This window comes from Protomyctophum bolini, assembly GCF_963924005.1.
Source record: "Protomyctophum bolini genome assembly, chromosome: 4".
Classification (NCBI taxonomy): domain Eukaryota; kingdom Metazoa; phylum Chordata; class Actinopteri; order Myctophiformes; family Myctophidae; genus Protomyctophum; species Protomyctophum bolini.
This window is the reverse complement of record NC_137865.1, coordinates 38,438,195-38,451,243: the sequence shown is the minus strand read 5'-3', so window position 1 is coordinate 38,451,243 and position 13,049 is coordinate 38,438,195. Positions and strand designations below refer to the sequence as shown.

Sequence of the window (13,049 nt, the reverse complement as noted above, 5' to 3'; positions counted from 1 at the left end):
TCGGTGGCGCGCTATGAGCTTTGAATGTATATTCTTTCAAAGTGAATGTTTTTAACTCTGGTCTAAATGGGTTAACCCATTCTGAACGGGAACCCATGTTGGTGTTAGCATCATGTTATGCTTTAGCTATTGAAAAATAGCAGATCTACAAGCTCATAGCGCGCCAACGAGTGGCGCGCTACGAGCTTGTAGGTCTGCTATTTTTGAAAAAACGACTGAATTTTTAAAAATCTGATCTCAGGTCAGAATGGGTTCATCAGACCAGTGTGTGTCCAGTGGAAACCTCGTGTGAATCTGATCTCAGGTCAGAATGGGTTAAAGTTCTCCGTCGCTGGGACGGATTTCTATCCTGAAGATTTCATAGGGACCATTTTTTAGATCAGTGTAGATCTGCAAAAATATATTTGTGGGGGTGGGTGGTATGTGTACAGTGTAGCGATGGCCACGTGGTGTGAATGACATGACCGAAGCAGTCACAACGCAGCATGCTTGCTACGTATGCTAGTCAAAGTGATCTGAGGGGGGCAACAAAACAGACAGCAGACTGTCGATGCTGTCTGTTCTAAACGGACCGAGACATGACGATATTCCCTCTTCTTTTTCCACTCGCTCCAGTTTTTAAGACGCTCACGTCCACGGTCCTGGCCCTGCGCCGTGACCGGGCCTTCTGTGAGGAGGTGACCACGGGCCAGGAGTGTGGAGTGGTGCTGGACCAAACGTCCTTCTACGCCGAGCAGGGAGGTCAGACCTTCGACGAGGGCTACATGCAGAGGGGTGACGACAACGCGGAAGACGTGAGTGGAAAAACTCAATTACACTTGAGCTCATCATGACATTTTACTTTGATGATTAATTGTCACTCAAATAATTGCAATTAGCACATTTCTGTTTGGCTTTTAGCCTTTGTAAAACTAAAGTTGCACAGGGCAGATATGACAAATAAATAACACATATTATTTTATGACCATAATGCTGTCTGCTATAATTCTGCTGTTTCCACTAATCGTGGAAACAGCAGACCTACAACAGGTTGTTTTTTTTTTCATGGAAAATGACCCTAAGATGTCCCCAGACGTCCTGGGCACCCTAGGGTGTAATTATAAAGACGTCTTGGGCACTGAATGTGTTGTGACAGGCCTACAAATGCAATGAACCAAAGCCCCATTATTGTTGCTGTTCCTCATCGAAACCTCACACAAATTAATTAGCTAGCGCTAATCATTAGTCACAATTAGGAATGCAGGAGCTGTATTAATTCTCTCTCTCTCTCTCTCTCTCTCTCTCCCCCCTCCCTCCCTCCCTCTCCAGAGGATGGAGTTTACAGTGAAGAACACACAGGTCAGAGGAGGCTTTGTCCTCCACGTGGGGACAGTCTATGGAACGCTGAAGGTCGGAGACCAGGTCACCTTGCGCTTAGATGAGGTGAGAATGTGTGTAAAAACACACACACACACACACACACACACACACACGCACACGCACACAAGCATGCACAAGTGAGCCCTCAGCCTGTGATAGTTCAGGCAGGGCTGAACTGAGTGTCCTGACTGAACTGTAGTTTTCTTTGAGTATATGAAGTCAACAGATGTTTGTGGAAATGTCCAGTACGACAAACCAAGCCAACAATCTAGCATTTCACTGCTTGCTCCACTAACACAGGTTCTCAACCTCAAATTGAGTTGAGGCATTTAGTTCCACAAATAAATATTGTGAAACTATTTTCAATATGTTTGCCTCTTTATTTGACCAGTTTTATAGTATGTTTGTTCATTACTATTGATGCCGTAATGGTCTTTAGGTTTTTTAGGTATTTTATTAAAAGTATCTTAAAAGTCCTTTAAATTGTCACCTCAGTAATCGTCTTTAGGTTTTTTAGGTATTTTATTAAAAAGATCTTAAAAGTCCTTTAAATTGTCACTTCAGTGTCATCTGGGGAGCCCCCAAAATCATGTGGGGACCTCCTAGAGGTCCCTCCATACCCACAGGTTAAGAACCACACTGCACTAAGCACAATTAAAATACCAGACATTGCACAAAATGAACTGATAATTCAGTACCGGTAATTCACAATTTAGGCATTTAGTGGACGCTCTTTCTTAAACTAAACTGTGTGGATCATAACCTACTGTGAAGCTGTTCACAAAAAAAAGTTTACCTAACTTTGCTACTACAGGGAAAACATGCACATATGTTACTATTTCTCTACTCCTTGATTTCTCTTTCTTACACTCTTTATCCTGTCCCTTTATTTTGCTGTGGTTTTTTGTTATTTTTTATGTTATGCTATCTACTGTATGCTGCTGCATTGTCTGTAAGGAAGCCAAACTAAAATAAGTTTTACTCTTATGTACCTGTACACAAGATGTAACAATAAAGTCCAACCTTGAACCTTAATCCAGAGCCATTTACAGTAAGCAAGAACAACACAAGGTAATGCATCAAATGCAGGATATCCATATATCGAAACTATAAACACTATAGAATGACTAACGTATATTATCCCATTCTGAACGGGCACCCATTTTGGTGTCAGCATCATGTTATGCTTTAGCTATTGAAAAATAGCAGATCTACAAGCTCATAGCGCGCCACCGAGTGGCGCGCTACGAGCTTGTAGGTCTGCTATTTTTGAAAGATCGAAGAACGACTGACATTTTTAGAATCTGATCTCAGGTCAGAATGGGTTAATCAGACCAGTGTGTGTCCAGTGGAAACCTCGTATTAATCTGATCTCAGGTCAGAATGGGTTATATACTGTTTAATCCTCCTGCTTCCAGGCTCGTCGAAAACCCATCATGAAGAACCACACGGCCACCCACATCCTGAACTTCGCCCTGCGAGGGGTCCTGGGAGAGGCCGACCAGAGGGGCTCCCTGGTCGCCGCCGACCGCCTGCGCTTCGACTTCACCGCCAAGGGCGCTCTGAGCACCGGAGAAGTCCGCCGCACGGAGGAGATCGCGTGTGCCTTGATTCGAGATGCAAAGGTGTGTGTGTGTGTGTGTGAACGCGCTGCCGTTGACTATCATTGCACGCGTTCACGTGCGTTCACGTATGAAACAGCGTTCACGTGTCATCATGAATGTGCGCAATGACGTCAACGGACCAGCGCGTTCATGTGTTTGGGTCCAAACTGCAATACCAAATTCGGCCACTATGTCCATTTTGCCTCAAGGTTTCCTCTATTCATAATATACTTGTCTATGACCATTAATGTCACTGTGTCCATAATTATTTCCACCAGAGGGTGCCATTGCCCAACTAGGCACATCACTATTAAGAAGGGTCTTCTCCTACCACTGTTGATTTTGACAGGACATTTAGTTTTAGTCTTTTGAAAGAAATGTAATTTAGTTTTTGTCATATTTTAGTCACCTGAAATGTTTTAGTGTTAGTCTAGTTTTAATCAACTAAATATCATACGATTTTAGTCGATTAAATCTACAGTTGATTTTTGTCGACAAGGCGGGCCTTGGTGGCGTCGTAGTCGCCAAGATTTTACACTTGGTTGCATCATGCAAATGCAAAAGGGATGCACTTCTTTCCTTTCCCATCCGATCCCGATACCACAATTTCTGTGTTAACCGATACCGAATACCGATACCAGAGAATAATATTTAGAATAATAAAAAAATATGTTATTTTGAAGTCCACCAACCGGGAATAGTGTGTATAGCTATCTAGCTATATATATATCATATTGTGTTTATAGCAGGCTCCTCACTCAAATGTGCACTTGCAGTTTGGGCAACTCGAAAGCAAACTCGCGTTTTTATTTGTTGACAAAATTGTCAGTATAGCCATAGTTTTAGTTGTCATGACTTTGTTTTTATTTAGTTTCTGTCTGTGACAAAAGGAAGTCGGCGAACGAACACTTTCCATCATAGTCTCAGTCGACGGAATCGACTGAAACAGACGAGTTACCGTCCATTTCTCTGTTCCTTCCTGCAGCCTGTGTACTACAAGGACACCCCTCTGGCTGAAGCCAAAGCCATCCAGGGTCTGCGCGCCGTGTTCGACGAGACCTACCCCGACCCGGTGAGGGTCGTCTCCATCGGCATCCCAGTGGAAGAGCTGCTGGCTGACCCCAACAGCGCTGCCGGGTCACTCACCTCCATAGAGTTCTGCGGAGGAACGTAAGGATGCTCATCATGCTCCCTATTTATGGTCATCTTCTGTTCGTTCACCAGGCAGACCAGCATGTCTGATAGGTGGTAAGCTGGCATTTACATCTGTGACAGCGGCCCCGACGCGCAGGCTGATCACCACGGGGCCCCAAATTCTATTTGGTTAAAAACCTCAGATCAAATGCCTGGCTATGGTGTGTAGTACTCGCTTTTTAATCTTAGAGGGGTAAAAAATTGGTCTTGGTCTGCCAGTGTGCACAAGAACAGGGCGCAAAAACGCCATAGATAATGAAGTACAACACGTTTTCTTGTCTCGTTTGCCAGTTCTTTTCTCGATTTTCAGTTTTTTACATTTCAGAATTCTGAAGTTTCACTGTAGCTATTAAAAGGTGATCCTGTCACGCAGGGAATCTGGTGATGTCCTGAACCCTGTGCCAGATACTCGGGTCCATAATTATACCATTATTGAGTAGAGACGTGTTTCATCCTGCTTTTGTTTTGACAGGCCTACCTCCTCAGCCGTGTAACTGAATCAAGTTTCACAAAGGAGTCGCTAAATGCCCTCTCTGTGTCACTTTATTTTCACCATGTCACTTATTTTAGGTGAAGGAGTTTAAGTATCTCAGGGTCTTGTTCACGAGTGAGGGGAGGAAGGAGATAAGCAGGGACGGTATTGCAGTCACTGTACCGCACTGTTGTGTGACGAAAAGAGAGCTGTGCCAGAGGGCAAAGCTGTCTGTCTACGGAGCAATCTTCGTTCCTCCTCTGGCCTATATGGTCATGAAGTGTGGGTCATGACTGAAAGAATAAGGTAGTGAATACAAATGGCCCGGAATGAGTTATCTCAGACGAGTGGCTGGCATCTCCCTTAGAGATAGGGAGAGAAGTTCGGTCACGCGAGAGAGACTCTGAGTAGAGTCACTGCTTCATCGCCTGGAAAGGAACCAGCTTAGGTGGTTCAGGCATCTAGTTAGGATGCCTCTCGAGCATCTCCCTAGGGAGGTCCTCGATGCACGTCCCACTGGGAGGAGACCCCGGGGCTGACCAAGGCGCAGATGGAGGGACTACATCGACTCACTGGCCTTGGAACGCCTAGGGATCCCCCAGGATAATGTTGCTCTGGAGAGGGAAGTTTGGAGCTCTCGAGTGGAGCTGTTGCCCCCGCGACCCGACTACGTATAAGCGGTTGAAGATGGATGGACAGACTTTTTAGACTTTTTTTTTTTTCATCCAAAGAGCCTCATTCTTCAGTGTGCGAGCCATTTGCTTAACATAACCACTCTGCCACTCTGACATAGAAAGGTTTTGGGGTGTCTGTATCTCGAGAGGAGGCAAGCTTCTGTGAGTGACGCACACGGAAAGCTTGCCAAGCTTCGGCGTGCGTCACATAAGCCCCGGAAAAGGGCCAGTGGCAGCGTGCCTTCCACAGTTCCACCGCACTTCCGACCCTCTCGTGCGATACAGGTCACTCCAATGAACTGCAGCGGCCAATGAGGCCAACAAGGCATCTATGCCTCTGCCTTTTTTAATGACTGTCCATCTGTGTGTAGGCTTTGGGCTTTATACTACTCCCTTGTTTTCTCATTTCCAACACAGCTGTCAGTGATTACTTGGCATCTCCCTCCAATGTCTGAATGCAGTTGAACGTGCAGGACTGCAGGTGCATTGTGTTCGTCACGATGGCTTGTTTAATGTTGACAGTGCTGTTGCCAGCTGGTTGCCCATCTATTTAGTGCTTGAACGTAAGCTTAGTAAGGGATCACAGTCAACACAGCTGTGGCCCTCTGTGTCATGTGTGGACAGTGGAAAATGGGTTTCTGGAGCACAATTATTTAGTAAGAGAGGTGTGTGTGTGTGTGTGTGTGTGTGTGTGTGTGTGTGTGTGTGTGTGTGTGTGTGTGTGTGTGTGTGTGTGTGTGTGTGTGTGTGTGTGTGTGTGTGTGTGTGTGTGTGTGTGTGTGTGTGTGTGTGTGTGTGTGTGTGTGTGTGTGTGTGTGTGTGTGTGTGTGTGTGTGTGTGTGTGTGTGTGTGTGTGTGCAATCAAGAGGAGTATTGGCCTCAAGTCTTATGGAATGTATTGTAAATAGAGATAAGAGCAAACTAAAAAGGCAGCTTGTTCAGCTGTCATTTTCATATTAGTAGTTGTAAATTAAGGTATATTGCGCTAGAAAGCCTATCAATTGATTATTCAGGATTCAGATATTGTATTAATTTAGTTTGGAGCAATACCACAGTTTTTCTTTTTGAACAAGTAGATGAAAATATTTCCAATGTCAAATTGCAGGAGCTAAGCAGAGTTCTACATATTTTACTATGGGTTTTTTTTTAATAAGGGAAGAGCAACATCTTTTTTTATAGCTTTGATGAATATATTTTTAATAATGGAGGAGTCACATCTGCATAAATAGTTTCCTTTCTACGGGTCTCCCCACTATTCTCCAGACCCTCTGCAAGCCATTCCTCATACACTAGACAAGGGTTTCACGTGGAAATTCTGCTGTCTGTGTGTGGTTGATTTTTATGTGCAATGTTACATTGTAGATCAGTGGTTTTCAACCCTTTTCATATCGAGGTCCATTATTTATTCGTCATTTGAGCCACGGACCACCATTTGACGAGATTATGCATTTCAGACGCAAAACTTTGAATATTTTGTTGTCGTTCAATAAGATTTTAACAACTATTCCATGCTGTACTGATGTTGGTACCATAGCAGAGACAATTGGCAAACGTCAAAATAACAATCTTCTTTTTTTCCCTCATCAACTGGACTTAATGTGGTCTGACGGTCTATATAAATCAACACTGAAATAAATGCTATTATTTTTGCAAGAAAGTCTTGCAGATCTTGTGCGAAATTAATCGTTGAATCGTCATATTGAACTGCCGAATCATATTCAACTAAAAAGATTCGGGGTCAGGCAGAGCCCTCGTATGTACAGTATCTGTACTGTCACAACACTCTTTGCTGTCTGATCTTAAGCAACGTCAAGAAGTCTGTATACTTCCTCACGGGTATCTTTTACACTTGGCGAGTAAAATGTACACTCTGTATCTCACTGCCTTCTCCTCCTCTCCCATCTGCTCCCCCCGGCAGCCACCTGCTGAACTCCAGTCACGCTGCACCTTTTGTCATCGTCTCAGAGGAGGCCATCGCTAAGGGCATCAGGCGCATCGTTGCTGTGACGGGAGATGAGGCCAAGAAGGTCAGAAACACACCAGACACGGATATGGCTGTCACCGTTACGCATTTAAGCTGACGATGAATTGTCACACAAATTCTCAATCGATTAAATAGATTTGTTTGATTAACTGCTGCATCCATAAACGTTACAGATGAAGATGCGTTACAACCTTGAACTGTATTATGCCCTGCGTTGCATATTCTGTCATGGTCTGTAGGAGTGTTTATGATGCTGTCTATTCTAATGTTCAGCATTCAGTGAGTGTCCTGGCTGTGCATCCTCCCTTTATGGCTGCCGTGTGAGGCAGGTCTGTGCTGGAGATAAGGCTGCTGTGTGAGGCAGGTCTGAGATAAGGCGCACTATTGCCACACTCGGTGACCTTGTATGTTCAATCGATGCTGATATTGTCCATATCGCCCAGCCAGGGTGATGCCCACTTCAAATACAGGTTGCCTTTTTCTGCCGAGTCAGCATATCTGGCGTACAGTATTAAATTTGACACTGAATTTGGGGTTTAAATTAATGGCACCCCTACTGAAGCCTAAATGGAGTTTCCAAGAATCTAATTATCCAAGCTGCCGTGAAACACAATTCAACCTGTATTTTCTAATCTGCAGCCGCATTGTTATTGTAACTTTTCACTGCTTCCCAATCTGTTCCTCCTCAACCTCTCCCTCCCTGACTTTCTCTGTCACCTCTAATCTACCCCATCATCTGCCCCCCCCCCTCTCTCTCCCTCCACCATCCCTCTCTCTCTCTCTCTCTCTCTCCAGGCCCAGAGGAAAGCTGACGCCTTGCGTCAGTCTTTGTCGTCGCTAGGTGAAAAGGTGAAGGCTCAGACGTCTCCAAACAAGGACGTCCAGAAAGAGATCGCTGACATGACAGAAGTGAGACTGTGATTGTGTTGGGGTGGAGTCCCAAGAGGATTTTTTTACTTTGGTGTGTGTGTGTGTGTGTGTGTGTGCGCATGCTTTATATAGCCTACAATAGCCAGGTCCTGAAGGACGTGAAGGTTTTCGAGGTTATGATTAACACCATCGGGGTCCATGATGTAAATCACCGTCAAGTTCAAGTGCACGGTCATGTACCCGAGATGAAGATTGATAATCTCCGTCAAATTAGTGCTATGAAAACTGATCGCATCGCTCTACAGCCTAGAGGCGCTTGCTGACAATGAGCACATTTTATTAATGGATTAAATAGGCCCGGGCCCTCAAGGTGTTAACGGAAACTAATGAAATAACGAAATCTAAAATTGAAAAAACAAAATAAAAACTATAATAAAAGAATAACACTATACTGAAACTGTATTGTGTTGACAAAAGTGACTAAAACAAACTGAATATATATATTTTTAAATGGTATCTATTGAGTTTTTATTACTCATTATAGGCCTACTTACTCTGACCTTTCTGAATCCTGCACCTGACAAGTCTTTATGTAAACTAATACAAACTAACAAACCTGCTCTTAAAAACGAATTGAATTAGACAATAACTTGTCAAAACTAACTACAACTAAACTATAATGAAAAATCCCAAACTATTCTAATAATACATCTTTAACCCACAGTCCCTAGGCACGGCAGTGGTTTCCCAGTGGCAGAAAGACGAGATGAGAGAAGCTCTGAAGGGCCAGAAGAAGACCATGGACGACCTGGACCGCGCCAGCAAGGCCGAGGTCCAGAAGAGAGTCCTGGACAAGACCAAGGAGGTGATTGACAGCAGCCCCAACCAACCGCTGCTCGTCATGGCCATGGAGAGTGGCGCCTCCGCCAAGGTGGGTGTCATCACCATTTCACGTTTCAGTTGACGATTAATTGTCACGCTGATAATTGTGATTTTGGCATTGGACATTGAAATACATGAATGAAAAAATAATTGCTTTGGTGTTGTCGTCTCTCTGGGGAGACGATGTGAATTTTGTATTGTGAACATAATGATGCCATATTATGTATAATTATAAATGTATTGTTTACCCAGACAATGACAATAAAAACAATAAGTTGCAAAAATATATATTTATTATGTTTGCCTAGTTATCAATAAATGCACAGGGCAGATATGACCAATGGCTGAAATATTAAAAGAAATTACTGACATTTATTAATCTTATACTATAAAAATGTAAGCTTGTAGATCAGCTATTTTGCTTTCTTTAATGTATGAAATTTTTTCAACAGGGAGACGATTATGACTATTATGACAAAATAATTGTGATTACCGCAAATAATTGTGATTTGACGATTATGTAATAGTTGTGACAGGCCTAGTGTCACAATAAGATTTGTACAATCATCTTCCAATACAAAGGAAGCAGGAGGGGTGGGTGGGGATTGCATCAACAGTCCTTAATAAAATACCCTCACAACAACTGCTGGCTAGATCACCTGGCTATTTTCCTATTCATTGATAGCTATAAAACAGTCACTGTTGCTATAAACGACATTAAAAGCACCCTTGATGATCCACAGAATGAGTTGGCGATTAAATTAATTATAGCAGTGTAATGACCATGACACAGCACAGCTCCCTGGACCCCCACTGAAGTTGTCTCGCCCTGCCATTTGATTGGCCAGTCCGCTGATGGAGAGTGCGTGTCCCCAGACTGCCATCTGATTAGTCTGCTGCTGAAGAGCGTCCCCAGACGGAGCTCTGAGAATCATGTGTGAACTCAGAAATAGATCATTAATTTTTTTGCGTGTCGCATCACAATGTGGAGCTCTAATTTTAGCGTGTCATCACTCAATGTAGAGCTCTAACTTTTGCGTGTCGCATCACAACGTGGAGCTCTAATTTTAGCGTGTCATCACACAATGTAGAGCTATAATTTTAGCGTGTCATCACACAATGTAGAGCTATAATTTTAGCGTGTCATCACTCAATGTAGAGCTATAATTTTAGCGTGTCATCACTCAATGTAGAGCTATAATTTTAGCGTGTCATCACTCAATGTAGAGCTATAATTTTAGCGTGTCATCACACAATGTAGAGCTCAAATTTTTGCGTGTCATATATCACACAACGTGGAGCAAAACAGACACTCCCTCTTCCTCCAATCATTCTCTCATGTGTCTTCTCACTCTTGACAACTATGATGGGTAACGCAGAACCTTCCAATTACCTGAAACTAAAAAACGTAGAAACGTATAAAACTCTAGTATACCTCCGGAGCAGGGCCCAAATGAGGTTCGGAGAACCTTATCCGAGACATAGTGTGTAGAAAGAAAAAAGACCACTTGCTCAGTGCAATGCGGTTCTCATGGGTGAATGGAGACCATTCGTCAGTGCATTCCCAACCTGTCTGCTAATGTTCACGTCACCTTTCTCCTCCTTCCCTCGTCTCTCTCAGGCTCTGAACGAGTCACTGAAGCTGTTGAAGGCTCAGTCTCCACAGACTGCTGCCATGCTCTTCACTGTAGACCAGGATGCTGGCAAGATCATCTGTTTATGCCAAGTCCCTCAGGTAACTCACTCACTCACAGGGCTGTCACAACTGCATATTTGTGATTACCTCAAAAAATTGCGATCAGACTATTATGTAACAATTGTGACAACCCTACTCACTCACTCACTCACTCACAACCCTACTCACTCACTCACTCACTCACTCACAAACAGAATTATACAATCAACGCAGCTTCTTCAATTTTCACTCACTCTTCACTATTTCTTTCCCACCCTTTTCTATGGTTTCTCTCTGTTCTCCATTTCCTTCTCAACCTTCCTTCCTCTCTCTCTCCATCTATATGTATCTCTCTCCCCGTCGTGGTCGTCTCCAGGACGTGGCCAAGCGCGGCCTGAAGGCCAACGAGTGGGTCAATGAGCTCTCTGAAGTGCTGGACGGGAAAGGTGGCGGCAAAGACTTGTCGGCCCAGGCCACTGGCAGAAACACGGAAAACCTGCAGGTGGCGCTACAGATGGCCAATGAGTTTGCGCGGCTCAAACTGGGAGAGAACTAGCGAGGTGTGGAGTACGAGGAGGGGGGGGGGGGGGCAGACTGTGTGAGAGTCGGAATTATCGTTTATCGTGATTTAAAAAAACACACAATAATAAGTATTGTGGGGATTTTTATTTATCGTGAAATTGTCCAACGTCATACACTAGGAATTGGCTTTTGTTGAGCTGCACATTCACCACCACTTAAACACTACTTGATGAAGCAGACCTGAAAAGAGCACATTTGGTATGCTCTTATTTCACGCTACAAAAATCAATTTGCCAAAAATAGCAGAACTACAAGCACACAACTTGTAACGCAGCTTGTAGATTGGCTATTTTTGGCGATCGTTCTCCTCAGAATAGGGAGGCTAGCAATACCATTAATTGCCACAATTATCGTGGCATGTAATTTTCATATCGTCTCATCTCTAGTCTGAATGGAGAGGGGGTGACGTCCATTTATTCTTCTTTTTTATATTCCCTTCTCCCTTCCAGCATTCTGGTTTTGCTTCCATTTAAGGATTTAAGGATATCAGTGATACTGTGGTTTGGTGGTACCGGAAGGTGATTGTGGCTTTCCCCTCCGTGGCCTGTTGAAATATGACCGCTGACGCTGTGCCTAATGCTAAACAGATGCACCATGACAGATTTACTGGAGTAGGAAGACGATTGAGACTCATTACATTGAAATGGTCCTCTCTCTGGGAACTCGAGATTCAAACGGTTTAAAAAAAAGGGGGAAACTACAACATAGACAGTTAATTTTAGGGAATGGTAACCTAGTGTCTCATATTAATGGATGCATGTAGCTTTGTTTTGGTCTAAGACGGCTATAAAAGCTAATGATGTTCAGTAGCACCCATCCTAATGGGGAAGTGATAGGGTGGTGGACGTGGTCACAAAATTAAATTGGAAGCTTTTGTCCATCTTGCCTCTGTCTTTGTACTTGTCCGTTTCTCACCTCAAACAACTCCCTGGAACGTTTGCCATTGGCGCTTTTGTTGAATTGTGAAAATTATTTGTATGCCTCCTTTGCTCGGCTTCTGCTCACAAATGCACTAAGCTACACCCTGGGCAAGACCTACGCTGAAAAGACTATCAGCGGAAGTTGCAGGATTTTAGCGGAAGTATTGCCCAAGGAAAAGCAAAAGCATCATTGGCTTACAAGTGGAAACAACTTGGGTGTGGATGAGAGGCGTTGTCTGCGAAAGCCTGTGTTCTCTCCTGTGAATGGTTGCCCAGCGACAGTTAGAAGTCAATCGGTGCTGCGTTCTTGTTAGTGACTGAGCCACTAGATGTTTCATAGTCTCATTGTTCAGACATCAAGCCATTATCTGTCATGTTATTCAGTAAATGGTTATCCATTAATAAATACATATATTAACACAAACTTGTAAGATCTTCTGTTTTCCAAATGATTACTATTCAATGTCTACAGTATGTGTAGAGACAGCTTAACATTTAGTTATTAAGTGGGAACTCTTACAAATGGATATGAAACTAGAGGACAATATCTGACTCCAGGTCTTAGGAATGAATTTCTGGGTGAGTACAAAAGCAGTGCTACAGTACACGTTTAAACGCCGACATGGTCAGTCTGCGGATAAGACCGATCTATGGCTCTGTATTTGGAATGAAATGTATGTAAGATCACAGACCAGAACAGTGATTATTAGGAAAGCCAGACAATAATGCCAGAAAATATCGTTGGCTGCTAGGAGCGTCACAGAAAAAGTAAAAGCTAGAGTCACTTGTCCAACGGACAAGTACATTTTTAATGCAATTCTGGAAAGATGTAG

At 43.5% G+C, this 13,049-nt stretch overlaps 1 protein-coding gene across 2 annotated transcripts in view; it reads left to right on the top strand.

Annotated features, from left to right (window-relative positions):
* Positions 1 to 12,629, top strand: part of aars1 (alanyl-tRNA synthetase 1) — a 24,829-nt gene extending 12,200 nt beyond the window's left edge. For both annotated transcript variants that reach the window (XM_080760676.1, XM_080760677.1), the window contains exons 12-20: positions 616 to 794; positions 1,309 to 1,422; positions 2,778 to 2,984; positions 3,949 to 4,133; positions 7,222 to 7,330; positions 8,083 to 8,196; positions 8,882 to 9,088; positions 10,661 to 10,774; positions 11,091 to 12,629. In XM_080760676.1, the coding sequence (XP_080616802.1) occupies positions 616 to 794; positions 1,309 to 1,422; positions 2,778 to 2,984; positions 3,949 to 4,133; positions 7,222 to 7,330; positions 8,083 to 8,196; positions 8,882 to 9,088; positions 10,661 to 10,774; positions 11,091 to 11,270 (1,409 nt within the window). In that variant the 3' untranslated portion in view covers positions 11,271 to 12,629. The remainder of the gene's footprint in view (positions 1 to 615; positions 795 to 1,308; positions 1,423 to 2,777; positions 2,985 to 3,948; positions 4,134 to 7,221; positions 7,331 to 8,082; positions 8,197 to 8,881; positions 9,089 to 10,660; positions 10,775 to 11,090) is intronic.
* Positions 12,630 to 13,049: the final 420 nt, after the last annotated feature.